Genomic DNA, 19,717 nt, shown 5'->3' with positions numbered 1-19,717 from the left:
GGTCTGACCACGGCCCGCCCTCCTGCGTGGGCCCCCACTCCCGCCCCCACCCGCGGGCCTGGTCTGATAACGCCCCCTCCGGTGCTCCCACGCCCGGCGCCACCTCCCTTCTCGCTCTCCCCGAGCCTGCCCCGCCGCCCCAGGGCCCTGGCGGCTGAAGCGCAAACTCCACGAAGGGAGACTCGCCCGGCCGCCGAGCGCCGCTCCAGAGCCTGGAGCTCAGACGCCCCCGGCGGGCTCCCGGCTGGGGGCCGCCCTGGGCGGGCCGGGGCTCGGGGCCACCCTGGGCCTGGATTCCGGTTTCTCCCGTGTCAGCCGTGTAACCCCAGCGGGGTGACGGGAGGCCTGTCTTGGTGTTTCATGGGTAAAGCGGGGCGACTGAAGGCAGGTAAACCTCACACGGCTGGGCTTCCCCAGCGGCTCATCGGTAGAGAGTCCCCCCGGCAATACAGGAGACTCAGGAGACGTGGGTTCAGTTCCTGGGTCGGGAAGATCCCCTAGAGCAGGAAATGGCAACCCGCTCCAGTACTCTTGCCTGGAGAATCCCATGGACTGAGGGTCCATGCGATTGCAGAGTTGGAGACGACAGCATTTTATATGGCTACTGCAAGGAGCAACAAGCTAAGACGCACGAACTCCTGAGATAAGATCAGGTGCGCGGTGCTTGGCAAACGGCCGCCACCTGAGGGCTGCACCCCGGGAATCCAACCTCGCCCCGCCCACCTCCAGGGCAGGGCAGGGGCAGGGCCGGCGGGGCTGACCCATGGAGACTGGCATGAGGGCAGCCTGGCCCCTGGGCACTGAGGCTCCCTCCCGCAGGCACGGCCGCGCAGGGACCCTCACGCCACCTGTGAGTTGTCTCTATCTTGGCCTGGTGCCCAGGCCACCGGCTCACCCTGCGACCCCACCGAAGCACCCCCGGGCAGCCGGGAGGAAGCAGGCAGGGGGCAGGGCGGAAGGGACAGGCCAGCCGGGGCCAAGGAACTTGTGAGAGGGTCACAGCTTCACACTCCCAGCAGAAATCCAAAAATCTGATCTTGCACATCTAAGAATAGCCGCTGGTTTTGAAGGTGAGAGGTGCCAAAGCGAAAGCTATAATTATTAGCAAGTAACAAGCAGACATTATCCGCCTACCGCAAAGTCATTTTCAGTTGCCATCCCCAAAGAGGATACCGAAGGGTGGGCACCAAGAGGCTGCTTGGTTTGAGAAAGACCACGGTTCAGCCCGTGACTGTGAATGTATGAATTTCCAACGGCTGGTGACCACGTGCGTGCTCTTCTAAAGAGACAGGTCTATGACTCCAGAGAGATATGTCTTGAGGTGCAACTAACATCACGTGCTTTAATTCAGCCCTCCTGACTCCTGTCTCAGTGAGACTGAGAGGAGCTGGCTCCTCTCTGGCCTGGGTTTCCCTTCTGCACAACAGAGGAAAACACCCCTTCTGACCTTCTTTATAAGATGGTGTATATATTACAAATAGCACTGGAAGATACTTGGAACTTTTAGAAAAAGAGACCGTAAAAATGGGCGGTTGCTTTTGAAACGTAGTGTGATGCCCAGATGCTATAAAGAAAAGATTGATATATGTAAAAAAAAAAAAAAAAGGCAAAAAAACCCCACAACAACAAAACCCTAAAACACAAACTAAATGAGAGAAAAGACAGTGCATATGCTGCAAGGCAACTTTCTCTGGCACACAGCCAACGCTCACAAATCAAAAAGAAATGCTCAGCATCTAAGAAGGTAAACGGCAGGACCCACGAGCAGACAATGAAGCCCCACGCTCCCCTGTCAGACTGGCCACCATCTGGAAGTCTGACAGCTCGCTGTGCTATAAAGATAGGGGAAATATATATACATTTATATATAAAGATGGAGGAAATATATATACATTTATATATACAGATGGCAGGAAATGGCCTTTTGCATCTTGTTGCTGTTGAGTCGCTAAGTTGCCTCCAGCCCAGGGACTGTAGCCTGCGGGCCCCTCTGTCCATGCAGTTTTCTAGGCAAGAACACTGGAGTGGGTTGCCATCTCCTTCTGCAGAGCATCTCTCCGACCCAGGGACTGAACCTGGGTCTTCTGCATTGCAGGTGGATTCTTTACCTAACACCTTATTGACTGGAATGCAAACTGGCACAGTTGTGGAAGGCAATGTGACAAACTTCACCAAAACTAAAGAGTAACTTTTGATCTATCAATTCTACTTTTAGGAATTACCCTTACACAGAAGGACTGATGCTGAAGCTGAAGCTCCAGTACTTTGGCCACCTGATGCGAAGAACTGACTCAATGGAAAAGACCCTGCTGCTGGGAAAGATTGAGGGCAGGAGGAGAAGGGGACGACAGAGGACGAGATGGTTGGACGGCACTGCTGACTCAATGGACATGGGTTTGGGTAAACTCTGGGAGTTGGTGATGGACACGGGGCCTGGCGTGCTGCGGTTCACGGGGTCACAGAGTCAGACACGACTGAGCGACTGAACTGAACTTACACAGAACAATGTACAGAAGGCTGTTACTGATGCACTGTCTGTAACAGAAGAATACTAGAAACAGTCTAAACGTGAGTCCGTGGATCACTGGTTAAACGATGGTCAGTTCACACGATGAGTTCGGTCTCTGATGTGACAGGTAGCGGTCTCCACGAGCGTCACCCCTCTGGCGGGTGTGCAGCTGCTCACTGGCGGCCGTGGAGGGGGGTGACCAGTGCTCAGCGTGGGGGACGCCTCCATTCCGTGTCTTTTGTGCCCTTTAAATGGTGTACCATGAGCTTGGATTATTTTTTCAAACATAATTTAAATGAAATTGTCACATTCAGTTCAGTTCACTCACTCAGTCGTGTCCGACCCTCTGCGACCCCATGAATCGCAGCGCGCCAGGCCTCCCTGTCCATCACCATCTCCCGGAGTTCACTCAGACTCACGTCCATTGAGTCAGTGATGCCATCCAGCCATCTCATCCTCGGTCGTCCCCTTCTCCTCCTGCCCCCAATCCCTCCCAGCATCAGAGTCTTTTCCAATGAGTCAGCTCTTCGCATGAGGTGGCCAAAGTACTGGAGCTTCAGCTTTAGCATCATTCCTTCCAAAGAAATCCCAGGGCTGATCTCCTTCAGAATGGACTGGTTGGATCTCCTTGCAGTCCAAGGGACTCTCAAGTCTTCTCCAACACCACAGTTCAAAAGCATCGATTCTTCGGCGCTCAGCTTTCTTCACAGTCCAACTCTCACATCCATACATGACCACTGGAAAAACCATAGCCTTGACTAGATGGACCTTAGTCGGCAAAGTAATGTCTCTGCTTTTGAATATGCTACCTAGGTTGGTCATAACTTTGCTTCCAAGGAGTAAGCATCTTTTAATTTCATGGCTGCAGTCACCATCTGCAGTGATTTTGGAGCCCCAAGAAAATAAAGTCTGACACTGTTTCCACTGTTTCCCCATCTATTTGCCATGAAGTGATGGGACCAGATGCCATGATCTTCGTTTTCTGAGTGTTGAGCTTTAAGCCAACTTTTTCGCTCTCCTCTTTCACTTTCATCAAGAGGCTTTTTAGCTCCTCTTCACTTTCTGCCATAAGGGTGGTGTCATCTGCATATCTGAGGTTATTAATATTTCTCCCAGCAATCTTGATTCCAGCTTATGCTTCATCCAGCCCAGCGTTTCACATGATGTACTCTGCATATAAGTTAAATAAGCAGGGTGACAATATACAGCCTTGACAGACTCCTTTTCCTATTTGGAACCAGTCTGTTGTTCCATGTCCAGTTCTAACTGTTGCTTCCTGACCTGCATACAGGTTTCTCAAGAGGCAGGTCAGGTAGTCTGGTATTCCCATCTCTCTCAGAATTTTCCACAGTTTATTGTGATCCACACAGTCAAAGGCTTTAGCATAGTCAATAAAGCAGAAATAGATGTTTTTCTGGAACTCTCTTGCTTTTTGAATGATCCAGCGGGTGTTGGCAATTTGCTCTCCGGTTCCTCTGCCTTTTCTAAAACCAGCTTGAACATCAGGGAGTTCACGGTTCACATATTGCTGAAGCCTGGCTTGGAGACTTTTGAGCATTACTTTACTAGCATGTGAGATGAGTGCAATTGTGCGGTAGTTTAAGCATTCTTTTGCATAGGTTCAGACAAACCAAGTGGCTGAACACGGACAACCTGCGTGGGTTGGCCGCCAGGTGTCCAGGGAGGAGCCGGGGGCTCTGGATCAGAAGTGCCAGGGCGGGGGTCGCCCCGGGGCCGAGCACCCCTGCTCTCCTGGGCTGGGCTCCCTGCAGGGCTGGTGGCTGGCCCCTCAGAGCAGCAGAGGCTCGGGGCTCCCGCTCACGACCTCTCTGCCTTTCAGACACACACCCCGTGGCATGGGACCTGCCTGTATGACAGGCTGGATGTCTGGGTCACCTCAGAGTGGCCTCACCTGCCACTCTCAAACCTGCGGCCGCCTCCATCGGGCCCCACCTCACCAGCTCCCACTACGCTCAGACCACAGGAGACAAGAGGCCCACAGGCCACAGAAACACCAGCCTGGGGTACTGGGCCTTGATCTAGCTTCCTCTGAAACCTGCGACGTTTACAGAAGCTGGCGGTATTGCTGGAGCTGATGATGGACACAGATGTTCCCTGGTTTCCATACATTCTCAAAAAATGTGGGTCACTTTTATTTTGCCTCCCAGAGCAGTCAAGCTCAAACCACATATGGTAAAACCTTACATTTCAGTGGAAGGTTGTTTTATGAATTCTTTCTGAATTTAACTCTTCAAAGACTAGGCTGAATACATGACAGAATTCTAATCTTGACTCAAACAAAGTCAGTGAAAGAGTCCATAGGGCATCAATCCTATAAGATTCTAATTTACGCCACTATTCATGCTATATATGCATGATTTATATTCTGCTCGGAGTTTATTTGGCAGGTACGACATTTGCTTTCCAGAATTCAATTCCACCAACTCCCAGAATGTTAAAAGCCATACCTATTAATAGCAATGAGAGCTTTACTCTTTCTTATAGGCTATGGCAATGAGAAATGGATGTCGTGTGATTAGTAAAACTTCTAGGACAACTCCAAATGGAATCTTGGCTGCCAAGTTTGTCAATGCTCTCAGAAGCAGATACAGTTTCTTCCCAAGAGTCATGGCAGGTCATGCCAAGAGGAGCAAAGTGTGGTCTTACCACACATTGGGTGGGCGAAGGAGTCCTGAACTCACTGACCCTCATCCAGGTCATCAGCATTTCTGAGACACAAGCAAGAACGGCAGGGCCTGAGGGGTCATGGGAGCTGGCTCCAGCCTGGAAGGGTCCCCAGCAGCCCTCTGGCTTTTCAGACTTCGGCCTTCAAAAACTCAACTTCAGGGCCAGTGGTTAAGACTCTATGCTCCCAGCGCAGAGGACTCGGGTTGGATCCCTGGTCAGGGAACTGGCCCCCGTGTGCCCCAGCTGAGAGTCTGCACAAAGCAACTGAAGGTCCTGCCTACTGCAGCTGACACCTGCACAGCCAAATAAACGCCCATTAAAGACAACAACAGCAACTCGACTTCATGCCCGTTTTAAAGGACAGCCCGCCCCTCCACTAGCCCGCAGGTTCAGGCAGTCTCACCTGACCTGGACACTAAAGAGAACCCCTTCTCGTTCTGTTTTTTGCCATCAGTGCTCATGAGGGTGATGCAAGAGGACAGTCGTTACGTCCTGGACTGGGGACTGGGCTCTTCTGCAAGTAAGCTGCAAGGGAGGCTTCACTGCTGCTCCCGGGTCCTCAGCATCAGCCCGTCTAGAGCCCCCGCAAGGCCGAACGCTGGCAAGCGTCTGCGCAGGGAGAACAATGAGCAGGGCCATGAGTCAGCCCGTGTCTGTGCTTCTGCTTAGAAGAATATAATTTGTTAATTTACAGGCATTGTTACCCCTCGCAGAAGGCGCTGGCTGAGCTTGGCTCTGGGACGTGCCCAAGTCAGGTAAATAAACCCACCTGTCTTCTTACGCAAAGGTCGCAAACAAGGTTGCGCATCCTACAATTAGCCCTGGCACAAGCGGACTAAACAGATGGGCAGGGGTGGGTAAGAAGCGCTTTCCCCAGCCAGATCTGGGCTTTCACCAGGCACCGGGGAGCCAAGCCTGGGAAGGCCTGGCAGGTCAAGGGCTAAAACATGAGAAACGCAAGTGATCGTTCACACAGAACTACACGCATGCAAGCATGTCAGCCGCCATCACTGGCTCCCCACAGGGGCCTCTCACGGCGAAAATGCCCTGCGCTGGATTTACCTGGGGGACTTCCTAGCTATGCAGAAGCAGCCGTGAGAAAATGGGGAGGTTTCTGGGCTAGTGTCCAGTCCCGCAGCCATGGGTCCCTGCCTTGCTCTCTGAGGCTCACCAGGAGTGCCCTCAGAGAGAGGAGCCTGGACACAAGGGTGCAGCCCCTTCCCCGGCCTAGATGAAGACGTCTTTGTCACCTGGACCCCCGACCCCTCTCCCGGGGCCTCTGGGATGTCACTGCTAGAGTGCGCGGGGCGCTGAGCTCATCACCCCAGGAGAGGGGGCAGTGAACCCCGCGGCGCGCAGGAGGAAACCGAGGCTGAGCTGAAGCAGGCCCGCCGGGCCTCCGGGCTCCGGGTGCCCTGCAGAGGCGGTCTGGGGAGCAGTGGCCCGGCTCGCGCGTGAATGCTGCCGCCCCGCGCGCGCGCGCGCCCCTCGGCGCCGCGGCAGGCGGGGTGGGGCAGGGGGCAGAGTGGTACCTGCGTGCAGCCAGATCTGCGCCAGCGTCATCCAGGGGTGCAGGGGGCCCTGCTTGGGGGCGCTGCTCTGCAGGGTCGAGGCCACTTCTGACAGCGCCTGCTCCACTCGGGAGGCCGCGACTGACGTGGCGTGGATGGAGCCTGCGGGGTTGGGGAGGGGGTTCGAGAAGACGGCGTCAGAGGCGAAAGGACAGACCGAACCAGCCAACCCCACACGCCCCGCAGCCCCCACACAGACACGAGACCAAGACGCACGCACGTCCCTCCCCCGGGGGTGTCTGAGCTTCGAGGGTCACGCCCCATGCGACCGCTGGGGCCTGGCATCCCAGTTTCTGTCCTTGGCCTTAGTTCCTGTCCTTGCTTTTGCTGCGCTCTGAGTCACCGCAGAGCTTAGACTGCAGAGCGACTCTCCAGGAACCTCGAGTGGGCTAAGAAGGGGGACGCTGGCAGAGACGCGCTGCAGGACCCAGCACGCTTGAAGGGTGACCAAGGCAGGCGCCAGAGCACCCTCCCCGGGCCTGGACCTGGAGGCTCCCCGGCGGACAGGGGAGGGGCCACCCTGGTCTGCTGTGGAGGATGCCGCCTGGAGGGTTTTGCTCTCAAGACACACCCAGCAACCGCCCACTTCGTTCCCTGGCCTTTGAAGGATCTGGGGCCATAGTCTAGGATGTGACTTAAAAACGACAGAAGCACTTTTGCCCGCTGTATAAGCAGACGTCTACCGCCGAGGCTAACACCAGCCTACTGGAGGTCAGGTCACAGCAGAGAGGCTGCGCCTGCCTTACTCTTCTGTAAAAGCTGCTCTTCTGAGGGGCTGAGGCAGGCCGAGGTCGGGACAGGTTCACTAGCCTGAGGGATCTGGCCAAAGGGCTGCTACTCAGACATCAAATGAGTCAAACCACACGTTCTTCCCATGCTGACCTGGGGAACTCCCGCCAGACAGGGGCCACCTTCCGAAACGGGGGTCTCTCCCCACCTCTTCCCACATCCCCTCTTGGAGGAATGGCTTCAGAACCGAGAACAGGAGTCTCAGTTATTTCAGATTGAAAACTGGTGATATTTATATTCGCTGGCAACATTCTTAATTTATAACTCATCCTCAAGTGTAATACAGGGATAAACATTCCAGCCCTGTCGGTGGTAACTATCAACTTATCATGAGGTTGAAAACGGTGATTATAGAGAGATACATGCTGACTACTCAAATAAACCAAGTTGGGTCTACTCTGGGTAAGAGGAGACTGTGAGCATAAAAATAATTTCTGCTGGGGCTTTCAAATATATCATAATTTATTCATTTTTAAGAGTATCTGCAGTGATAAACTGGCCATCCATATTGTGTTTTGACAGTCCCAACATGAAGGAAATGTGGATTTTTCTCAAATCCTTCGGTGGGAGGGGGTTGGTGGAAGTGAAACGTGGGAGGGGGCTGGGGACCCCAGAATCCAGCTTGGGGCTGGCTGAGAATCCAGCTTCTGTGGACAATCCCCACACAGACAGCACCCACAGGGACACGTAAGAGGGCGGTTCTGGAGAAGGACCAGGGAGGCCTCCAGAGTCAGCGCTGCCCTGCGAGGAGGCCCATGAGGCCAAGTTCAAAGGTAACGCAGGAGAGCTGATGGAGCTCAGCTAAGAACTGACCGTGCGGAGACCAAGTGTGTCAGACTACTTAAAAAAACCCTAAGCAGCAAGATGATGAAACTGCTGTTGGTTTTGGGGGTCTTGCTCTGTTTTCAACCTCTTTATGGAAAATCAGCGTTTTAACGTTGATAACAAGGATGGACGTAGCTTCTCTGAGATTTTTAATAGCAACGATTAGTTAAATAAATGAAACTGCTGTTGCTACATCCTGACGCTGTTACTAAGCTGGCTTACCTCTCACTGACTACTCCAACAGGGGTTCTCAACCTTGGCTTCACATTAGAATCACTTATGGATTAAAAACACGACCACGATGCCATAGCTAGAGCATCACTGACGCCGGGGGCGGGGGGCAGCCATCTATTTGTTAATAGCCCAGGCAACACCAACGCACAGCTAAGACTGAGGCCCCAACCTGGGGAGACGGGAAGAGGGTGTTATTAGAAGATGGTGGGTCAAGAAAAGCCTGCGGGCTTTGTCCCCACAGCTCAGCCAGCTTGAGCGGTCCTGCCTCCCTGCAGCCCAGCGACCTGGCGAAAGGGGACCAGGAAGCTCTTGTTCTTTAGGACAGAGGTTCTCAGAGCCCTCTTATCTCAGAATCTCTTTGGACTCTGCGAAGTCATTTTCTTTCATTAATTAATTTATTTGGCTGCACCCGGTCTCAGCCAAGGCATCTGGGGTCTATTTCCCTGACTGGGGATCGAACCTGGGCCCTCTGTGTCAGGAGTGTGGAGTCAGCCACTGGATCGCCAGGGACGTCCCTCTGCAAAGTCATTGCAAGCCCTCTCAAGAGATCTTGTTTGCATGGGTTATATCTATTGATACTGAAATCAAAAATGAAATAAAAACTGAGAAATGCTTAAAATGTTTCATTAAAAAAATAAATAAACCACTGCTCTAGAAAAATTCTACATATTCTCTACTAGATTCTCAGACTCCTTGGCTGCAAGGATTTGTGACTTTTAGACAAGGGGCTAATTTTGCTTTTCAGATGATCTGTTTGATTCACAAACGAACTTCTCAGAAATAACGTCAAAGTTCCTTCTCTTCGTAATAGCTATACACACCGGGGCTTCCCTGCTGGTTCAGGTGGTGAAGCGCCTGCCTGAATGACCCAGGTTTCATCCCCGGGTCAGGAAGAAGATCCCCTGGAGAAGGAAATGGCAATCCACTCCACTATTCTTTCCTGGAGAATCCCATGGACGGAGGAGCCTGGAGGGCTACAGTTCATGGGATCGCAAAGAGTCGGACACAACAGAGTGACTTCACTCACTCGCATACACAACTAAATTCATTAATTCTTCACATACTAATGTTTCACTGTGAAGAAGGTCCGGCAAATGATGATGCCAGCAGTGGTGATTATCAGTTTTAGTGAACTAGTTTTGATTATCATTTTTGATTATCAGTTTTAGAGGCCTGTTCCAGGCACTCTGGTGTGCATTCTATGGATATTGCTTCATTTAATTTTTAAACAATTCTCTGAGGCAGGTAACACTGTTACCTACATTGTTTAGATGAAAAAATTGAGATTTAGTGAGTAAGTCACCCAAATGCATATAGCCAGCAGGTGACTCAGACACTAGTCTAACTGCAAATCTAGGCTCTAATTCCAGCTCCGATACCGCCTCCTCCAGGAAGGCTGCGGTAAGCCTTTGGTTCCTCCTCCCTACCAGCCTCGGGCAAAACGTTAGACCTCAGGACCTCAGTGCCCCATATGCTCCCGTGGTCATGGTGATCCCTGTACAGACCACACTGTTTTACGCTAAAGTTAATGTAACTGTCTCTCTTATGAGACCGGGTGGTTCTGGAAGACAGGACTCATGTCCTCCATTTAGGTATTTTGAAAGTGAAGTGAAAGTCACTCAGTCGTGTCCGACTCTTTGTGACCCCATGGACTCTTCAGTCCATGGGATTCTCCAGGCCAGAACACTGGAGTGGGTGGCCTTTCCCTTCTCCAGGGGACCTTCCCAACCCAGGGATGGAAGGCAGGTCTCCCGCATTGCAGACGGATTCTTCACCAGCTGAGCCACCAGGGAAGCCCGCTAGGTATTTTAGGCGCTAAGAATGCCAGGCCCCTGAAATGTGCTTGGTAAGTGCTCATGGAACGAACGAATGAGTAATGAGTGAAGACTTGTCACGGTATGAAATCTGGAAGAGAGTCGCCCCCTTCAAGGGAACCACGTCTGAGTGCCCTACTCTCCTTCCCTAATGGCCCAGGGGCCAGAACCTTCCACATCTCAAAGGGCTCCTCCCAACCACTGGCACTAAGGCTGACCGTGGTGCACTCCCGAATTAACACTGCTCTGACCTAGGGGCTTCCCAGCTCCAGGGTAACTGACCCCCTTACAAAGGGAGGGTGACTGAGGTTCATCAGAAACAACTGTTTCCTTCCTAGATGATCCCTTTTCACACATGTCTCACGGGGCAGACACCCTTCAGGTTCTGAAGGAGGGGTGGGTATTTGAGCATTCAATATTTATTAACAACAGCAGGTGATTTACAATAATGATAAAAATACTTAATAGCTAATGTCTACAGGGCTTTCCCTTGTGGCTCAGCTGGTAAAGAATCCACCTGCAATGCAGGAGACCTGGATTCAGTTCCCGGGTTGGGAATATCCCCTGGAGAAGGGAACGGCGACCCACTCCAGTATTCTGGCCTGGAGAATTCTATGGACTCTATAGTCCATGGGGTCTCGAAGAGTCGGATACGACTGAGCAACTTTCACTTTCACTCATCCTAGCAAGAGTGCAAATATGTGAATTAGAATGGATAAATCTGATTACAAAAAATAATCAAAAAAACCTGCATCTTACTGTTGCATAGGACTGAAATGGTAAGTGTCAAGATAGATTTTGATTTATGTAGGTAAACTAGAAACGCTAGTCCTGACCAACCTATTTTTAAAGCAACCCTTTTCTTTCTCATGAAAGCAAATGTATTCTTACAGCGTGCGTGGGGGTTAAGAGGATTATCCCTCCAAGGGAAATGGACAAACTGAGGCTTGAGAAAGGAATCAGAGGGGGAACAGAAGGCATATTTCTAATTTGAAATCCAAGACTCTGGAGGAATAAGCTTCCAGATAATCAGGTTTGACAGGCGAGCCGGGGGACGTGTCTGGCCACTGAGCATCTCCTATTTATCACATTAATTCGAGAAGTGCTTATCCCTGTCGGAACCCTCAGGGCCGAGCAGCCACCAAGTCCCTCAGTCACAGGGTGCAGGGGCTCTGAAAAGCCACCGTGAAACCAACTGAACCAACAGCTGACGTGGGCAGGTGAGAGCGGGCCCTGAAACCTGGCCTAGGTTCTGTGTCCATGGGGAACATGACGTCCTGGAGCTGAATTTCCTCCCACCTAGATGCCCAAGAGAAAATGCTGCTTTGGACATCTGATACGTCGGCAAAGCGCCGTTTGAAGAACTGTTCTGATCCGCGCACCTCCAGGGTCTTTATCTGAGTCCCCGCTTAGGACCACCATCTGGGTGGGGTGTGGAAGGGGGCTGCTGATAGAGAGCCCGGGCCGAGGGGCCAGGAGCCAGGGCCCCTGACCTCAGGAAGCAGAATGCAAGCTCCGCACCCCCGGAGGATTCCTACCCCCATTCCCATCCTTTCCTGAAGCCCACAGAGAAATTCTGCCAGAAGCAGGACAGCGGGTCCAGCCAGCTCACACTGCCTGCAGCTGACATCTTTCCAAATCCTCTCCTCAGCTCACTACACCTGTGGTCAGCTTCACACAGACCTCCGACAGGGACCCTAGTTCACCACTTGAAGTTCATCAGGCAAAGGAATCTCAGAGCCGGTATAGCGCTGTTAAGCAAAAGGCAGTAAACCTCGGCCGGGTCGTGTTCGGTCACCTGTTTTGCACAAGCAGGGTCACTGACTGCGTAGCGTGTTTTTACACTCCAGCGGCCGGCTCGACTCTTCTGGTGGCGGAACCTAGGCCGCTGTGGTGTGAACGACGCCCCTCCCGTCCGCACAGCGCATAGAGGAGCAACAGGGCGCAGATGCCACCCTGCTGACCTGGTGCATCACAGCCCACCAACAACTGTGCTACTGACGGGCGACAAAGAACAGCGAAAACCCCGCTCCCGAAGAGCCACGAGCGGACCCCGGTCCAAGCGTCCGCGCGGGGTTCAGGCTGCCCTCGGCTTCCAGCCCTGGCGCGCTAGCTCGGAAGCCCCTGCGCCGCGCGCCGAGTCCCGCCTCTCACCGCGTGGCCGCGGCCCGTCTGCCCCGGGCAGCCTCGCAGGCACCCGCCCTCCGGCGCTGCTCTGAGAAGAGCCCGTGTGCGCAGCAACTACCCACTGCCCAGAGCTCTCTGTTTTCCCTCGGTCCTGAACTGACTCAGGGCTACCTGTTGGCAGAGTTCACTCAGCTTCCGGTTCTTCGAAGCTGTGCCCCTTCCCCAACAATGAAATTAAAGACAGAAACAAAGCAGCTTCACTTCTCAAAGGCCCCGCGCACTGAACGGTGATCTGAACGACTAGACATTCCGCCAGACAGCTGGGCTTGAAAGCTTCCATCCTTAACAGGAGAAGGATGCCTGTTTCTCAAGACGAGGCTTGAGCGCTGATGAGGGGTGGTCCAGCGACCGCCTCACACCTCACACCGGGGCCCTGCGCTCTGAGCGCCTCCGCGGCCCGGGCCTGAGCAGCCGGGGAGGCAGGGGAGGAGGGACAGGGCCCCGCTGTCCTGCAGCCTCAGTCAGGCGCATGTTCTCGGATCCTTAAAAAACACGGACCATGTTCCCTCCTCGCCCACCCCTCGAGCCCGGGTTAGGACGAGCCCCATCTCCGCTGGAGGTGGTCCTGCCTCTGATTTGCGGGGTGGGCCCCGCACACGGGGCTGTCAAGGGTCTCCCTCCCGCATTCTGGCCCCTGGAGGGCTGGCCCTCCCCTCGCGTGGGGGGCCCGGGTGCGCCCGGCAGAGCAGCCCTAGGGCCCACTGCGGTTCCCTCCGCCTCCCGCCCAGCGCGAGGCCTCCTGCCTGCGGGCTCTGCGGGTCAGTGACTTTGGGGGCTGTTCTCGTAGCTACTTTCCTTGCTCCCTGTGCGAAAAGGACACTAAGACAGCCAAGTACATCCGGACAAGCCAACCCCCCCGTCCCAAGACGAGGTCACGACTCCCAGTGACTTTCACAGAGTGTCAAGCACAGCTCAGCCCTGAAGGGACGTGCTTTCCTCCTCAAGGGGGGGTCCTTTCCGGGGAAAGCGTCGGGAAGGACCCCGGAGGCAGGGGGCATGCGCGGCGGCCAGCGTGCTCCGAGGGTGTTGGCGGGGCGCTCAGCAGGCATGCGGGGGGCCGGCTGCGGGCGGGAGGCAGTACCTGCGGGAGGACTACACGCGGAGGCTCCCCACCTGCCCCAACCCCGCCGCTGCACGGGCCTGAGCCCGCCACTCTGCACCGAAGCGCCCGCCCCTGGGGAAAGCGGCTCGCGGACGCGGCCCGGGAGAAGGCTCCCGGCTTGGGCCGCGGTCTCCCTCCCGGACACACACGCCCGGCGTCAGCCCGAGGCCGCATTACTGACGCGTCCACCTCCTCAGCTGCCATTCAACCTCGTCTAGAGAAAGACATCCTGGAACTAAGTGAACTGCGGCAGCGTGCAGTGTTTGTCGCTCAGTCGTGTCCGACCCTTTGTGACCCCGTGGACTGTAGCCTCTGTCGTGGGATTCTCCAAACAGGAACCCTGGGGTGGGCTGACGTGCCCTCCTCCAGGGGGTCTTCCTAACCCAGGGATGGAACCTGAGACCCCCACGTTGCACGTAGATTCTTTACCATCTGAGCCCCCAGGGAAGACCAAACTATTTTTTTTTAAGAGAATTAATTTTAATTAACAGCAAGAACGTTTACACTTCAACTGCCACCCCTCAAAGGCAGTGGGGCCATCATTAGAGTGACCTGTTCATTTATTGATTAAAAAGTGACTTTTTTCTGTTAGGCAGAGGCAGAAGGTAAAGTCAGTTACCACCTCACCGACAGGTCACTTCCTGATCCTGACGGATGTTTTTAAATGTCAGAAAACGCAAGGTCAATAATAAGATGCTCACCAGCTCGGCCTTGTCTCTCACCTTGCTTCACCTGAGCGGTGTGTGTTTTCCTTAGAATCGTTCTCTTCTCTGGGCTCCTAAAGAGAGCAGCACTTTCCCCAGAATCGGTGAAATGAAATGACGCTGGGGACACGAGCCGGCACATTCTCGGAGGACAGAGCACCCAGCCAGCTCTCCCTCCAGAATGACGGCCCCTGGGCCGCCCGGGCGCCTCAGCTCAGGAGGGCGGGCACCATGGGGGTGGCCTGGCGGCTACCTTCCAGGCCAGCTCTCCCGGCCTGGCCGGTCACTGCCCTCTGGGAGCCACAGGGGCTGGTAGAGGCTTAAAGTCAGGACCAGCTCCTGGTAAGCCGCAAAGGCGTCTGTGAACAGCGTGCTCAAGTTGCTTCAGCGGCGTCTGACTGTGCGACCCCACGGACTATAGCCCGCCAGGCTCCTCTGTCCAGGCGGGATTACTGGAGTGGTCCACCATTTCCTCCCCAGGGCATCTTCCCGACCCAGTGATCCAGTCGGCGTCTCTTGGGTCTCCCGCATTACAACTAGTGGCACCTGGGAAGCCCGAGCGTGTGAGCAGGGTAACAAGCAAATTTAGCTCCTCACAGGTGAGGAGTCCAAGGCCAGGGAGGCTAGACGGGTTGCATGGGCCCCTCTGCAGAACTGCCCGCTGAACCCAGGTTCCCCTGGCCTTCCAGAGACTGCAGGCTGTTTTCATCAGAAGGGTTAAGGCCTCTGTATGAATACGTCAAGCCTCATTTTACCGTATGGAAAGGGAACCGCTTTTTCTATGTAGCAATAAGGGTTGAACCAGAAAGGAATTTTGAGATTCAACTAGTTCCCTCTACCCCAAATCTACCCTCACTGGGAAGCCTAGATGTCTCACACTTCCGATCAGTCGCCGCGGGGCTGCTGACACCCCCCACCGCACGCCTTCCCTTGGGCATTTTTCCTGCAATGCCTCCTTCTGTAGTCCTTCCCAGACAAGTGCTGCCTCCTCCGTATTTAAACCCAAGCTGCAGGAGGAAACGTTAGAATCTCGCGCGAGCTGGGCCCTGCGAGGAGTGAGCAAGCGGGTGGCAGCTTAGGGTCCAGGCCATCCGAACGCTCCCAGGAGTCAGCCACAGCACACACCACGCGGTGGAGGGGAGCGGGATTCTGGAGGCCCTCGGAAAAGGTAACAGATCGGCAAACTACTTACTAACTGAAAAAAGGGAGGGAAAACCATGAAAGTACACTTCTGGAGAGTTGCCTTGGAACAACAAATCAAACCAAAAATTAAAACCAAGAAACAAACATTTGAAAAATCAAAATTAAGGCTAAGAAAGCAAATGGAATTCTCATAACCTTCCAACTGTAAGTCTGGTTGTCTGGGATCAGATTTCAGTTCAAGAGTGACATATATTTTTCCACTAACAATGATCTTTTTTTTTTAAAGCAAAGGAAGGCCAAGTGGGCGTTCCCCTCCGTGTTTAACTGTTCCCTCAGCACGTGAAAGCTGACCAATTCGTGGACTGTTTTGTTTCCAGGGCAGGAAATTCCAAAGGGAAGGGAAAAATAATCAAACAAGCGATTTTCAGATCTTTCCACACATTAAGCCTCTTCATGATTCCAGCAGTTGTAGGGTTGGGCTAGTGATCAATCCTGTGAAGTCAAAGGATTGCGGGTGGGGTGGGATTCACGAAGCTTTAGGTCTAGGCTATCTGTTCTCGGGGAAAGAGCTGGCATTCAAATTTATTATAATCTTAATCAAGAAATTCTGCCTTTACTGGGCACGTGCGCGTGTGGCACGTTTCCCTTCTCTAGCGGAATGCTGTGTTTGCGGCTGGGAGGCAGGATCCTTGGGTGTGTCAGTCTTAGAACACCTGGTGACTGGCGAGGGGCTCCCTGAGGACAGAAGGTGACTCAGAGCTTTGTGAAGAATAAACAGCTGAGCGCGGCTTGGTGCATGATACGTTCAGCAGAAAGCCCAGGGGGTGTGCGCTGCCCTGCCCGTTTGCTAATTAATCTGATATCAGGTGTCCCACCAGAAAGGTGGACCTCAGTCCTCAGAGGTTTAAAGGGACACAGGGCTTCCCGGGATGCAAGGAGGTAAATACCGGTGGGTGTGGAGGTAGGTGGCTTTGTTATGCAAACGAGAAGGGGAGGGGTGGTGGGAATATCTAACCTCATTCTGGAACAGTTTTTCTTGTTATTGTTCAGCTGCTCAGTCTGTCTGACTCTGCGACCCCGTGGACTGCAGCCTGCCAGGCTCGTCTGTCCCGTGGGCTTTTCCTGCTGACAATACTGGAGGGGGCTGCCATTTCCTCCTCCAGGGGATCGTCGCCACCCAGGGATCAAACCCGCATCTCTTGCACTGGCAGGTGAATTCTCTACAGCTGAGCCACCTGGCTCAATAAGATTCCGTTTTAAGAACCCCAGCCTCAAGCTGGGCAAAAAATGTAAAAAACAACTTTTCCGGAAAAACCAAAACAGAAAAAAAACCAAAGTTGGCAACTGTTCCTAGTCATTGTATTAAGGGAAAATGTCTATTTTAAGAAGCAGATTAAAAACAACGTAAGCAGTTTAAAACCATTATCTTCATCTTCCATTTTGTAAAAGTGGGATTGTCATTGAGGTTGAGTTCAGAACAGTTCTCAGCAGAGTGAGGCTCGCAGCAGGTCACCATCAGAAGTATGAGCACATTAGGGAGAGTAGTTCTTTATATGCTGAGCTTTTGTTCAGCATATAACTGAGCGTTTGGACCAAAGATGAGCCCTTATAAATCAGGGATATAGAGATTAAATTTTCTGGCTGTGTTGCAGGTAAAGTGAGCATTAAATAAACGAGTGGCAGCACAAAGGTGGATCTCCGGCGAGACCCACTTTTAGGGGCCATTTAAGGACTTGATCAACCAGTGTCTCATTTTAATACACGGATCTTTTTTTTTTTTTAATTGACAGGACCCAAAACAGACTTTCAAATGTTCCTATTATTTAAAAGCAAGATTATATTAAAACGCTGTTCAATTTCCCTGCCTAGATGCATGCCACAAGCCCTACATTTTCTTTCCCTGCAAATGGAAAGCAATTTACAGTCTTACAACCACTGGCACTGGAATCATGAGAAGGCATTTCACACACGTGCGTATTCTTGAGCCCCAGCTCAGGCTTCCTGAATCGTAAACTCTGGGGGTCGGACCCAGGGAACCTGCAGTCTTCAAAGCTCTCTGCGTGACTGTAACACAGCATAAGCTCTGAGAATCACATATTTAAAAGGCAGATGACCGATATCTTTACAATACGACCTTGATTATGACTTACTTGTTGAATTCATTTCTAAATTGAAAACTGGAAATAATTAGGAATGTTCTAATTGGTCTCTTTTAGGAAAATAGGATCTTTATGCATTAATATCAACTCCAGGAAATCACAGGAGTGCCCAAGAGCCAGAGGCAGTGTTCTGGAAAAGCTTCTACTGATTCTGCTCAAGTCAGGTTTCCTCTGCTTTTCAGAGGGGAGGGAGGAGCTCGGCAACACTGCCTCCTGCCCCTGCAGCCTCTGGGTTTTCGGAGCAGCAAGATTTCCTGTCAGTTGGGTTTGATGGAGTTTGCTACCCAGCTTAGCAGTTAGGAAGATTATCAGAAAATAAAACATCAGGCAAACGAAGCAGGTCTAACAAGAACGGAAAAAAAACAAACATAAACCATGTTTCCACAGAGAGGGTTCCTGGCGGGGCCCCGGGTCACTGACTGAGCGTGCAGCCGGGGGCCACACAAAGGTTTCGGGTTTGGGATGAGAAGGAAGATGAGGAGACAGAAACGGGTGGAGAGGAGACTCGGTTCTTGGAAGAGAAGAGGAGGAGGAGTCTGACACTAAAAGAGTGAAAGAAAAAAAAGGAAAAAGGCAAAAAAACTTTAGAAACACAGAAAAAACAAACCAGCTTTTAAAATACTCACATAAGCTGCAAAGAAAATGAGGTCATGTAATACATAATCATTCCTCTACTTGACAACAGAATACAAGTGCTTTTCGAAGAGAACAAATTTGCTGTGTTTCCACTGGTTATTATCTGTTCTGCAACAACACCATGGAATAAAAATAACTCAGATTTACCTGGGCACAGATTCAGCAGTATGGTCCATTGAAAATAGTACGTCTTTAACCTATAGTATCCGCAACATTCTAGAGGGAAAGAAACTATTTGCTTTTCAATTGGAAGGGATTAGAACTTGACTTTTCCTTGATTTGTTTTTTATGAGAAGCACTTATATAAAATGTACTTGAAAACTAAGGTTTTCCCAGGTGGAGCTATTGAGGGGCAACCACGGGCCAGGTCGCAGCATGGCAGCAATGGAGGGTAAGTGTGCCAGGCTGGGCCGCGGTTGGGTGTGGCGGCTGGGCTGGCTGTCACCTCCTGTCTTCAGCTGGAGAGACACACCGCAGGAGGGAGGACCACCAGGGCGACAATTGAAAACTTTCCTGGACAAAGTGGGGCAAACTTTCAAGGAGAAAGAATCATTTTACTTTGGATAGGTGTCTGGCAACATCCACCAATGACTAAAGATAAATCCCCTTACCCCACATCCTGTTTTGAGGGCAAAAGGAAGAAAAAAACCTTTTTTTTTTCATCCTCTATTTAAGGAACTAACTTATTCCAAAGAAAAAACAATGACTCATAGCTTCAGAGTTGAAAGCCTGTCCTTCCACTCGAGTCTCTGCTGACGGCTGGGACCTACTGGACGACAGAGGTGGGGCTGGGGAGAGCAGCGGACGGAGAGGCGCTATTAGGAGGGAGAGCAGATTCTTTACGGGTTGTTTTCACTCTGCCACACCCGTTTAACAAAACCAACGTCCACTCTCTGGCTGCAGTGGACTTGGCTAGTCCGAGGCTTCTAGACTTGGGCTCCCCTTGTGTTACAGTTCAGATCCGAATCTGGACAATTGCAAGGGTGGGAGACAGGCCTCCCGGTTACCCATCTTTCAAAATGAACACCACCGGGCCTGTACTTCATCATGACCCAGATGTATAATGAGGGTACCTTGGCTAGATTTTTAAAGAACTCTTATCTGTTTGACACATACATTGAAATTTTAACAGGCAAAATATGGTATTTGAGATCTGCCTCAAAATACCTTACAAAAACTAAGTGTTGGACAGGAGAGATAAGGGGAAAAAAAAATAGGGATTGTTGGAGGCTAGTGGCAGGTACATGGGGACTCATGGCATTAGTATCTCTACTTTGGTATATTTGAAGTTTTTCCACAATAGAAAACTTTAAAAAAGTAAATAAAAGGGAAATACAATTTTAGCTCTAGAAAACA

The 19,717-nt window shown here is 52.2% G+C and overlaps 1 protein-coding gene across 8 annotated transcripts in view; it reads right to left on the bottom strand.

The window, feature by feature from the left end:
- Nucleotides 1-19,717, bottom strand: part of TTC7B (tetratricopeptide repeat domain 7B) — a 240,733-nt gene that overhangs the window by 27,459 nt on the left and 193,557 nt on the right. For 3 of the 8 annotated variants that reach the window (XM_040227474.1, XM_040227468.1, XM_040227476.1), the window contains 3 exons: nucleotides 18,100-18,267; nucleotides 15,616-15,666; nucleotides 6,730-6,870 (listed from right to left, as the gene is read on the bottom strand). In XM_040227474.1, the coding sequence (XP_040083408.1) occupies nucleotides 6,730-6,870; nucleotides 15,616-15,666; nucleotides 18,100-18,267 (360 nt within the window). Of the gene's footprint in view, nucleotides 1-6,729; nucleotides 6,871-15,615; nucleotides 15,667-18,099; nucleotides 18,268-19,040; nucleotides 19,044-19,717 lie in introns of all 8 variants that reach the window. The other 5 variants (XM_040227469.1, XM_040227472.1, XM_040227470.1 and 2 more) reach the window with 5 other exon arrangements.

The sequence above is a fragment of the Oryx dammah genome, unplaced genomic scaffold (assembly GCF_014754425.2).
Source record: "Oryx dammah isolate SB20612 unplaced genomic scaffold, SCBI_Odam_1.1 HiC_scaffold_26, whole genome shotgun sequence".
NCBI lineage: Eukaryota > Metazoa > Chordata > Mammalia > Artiodactyla > Bovidae > Oryx > Oryx dammah.
This window is presented reverse-complemented; position numbering and strand designations above follow the sequence as displayed.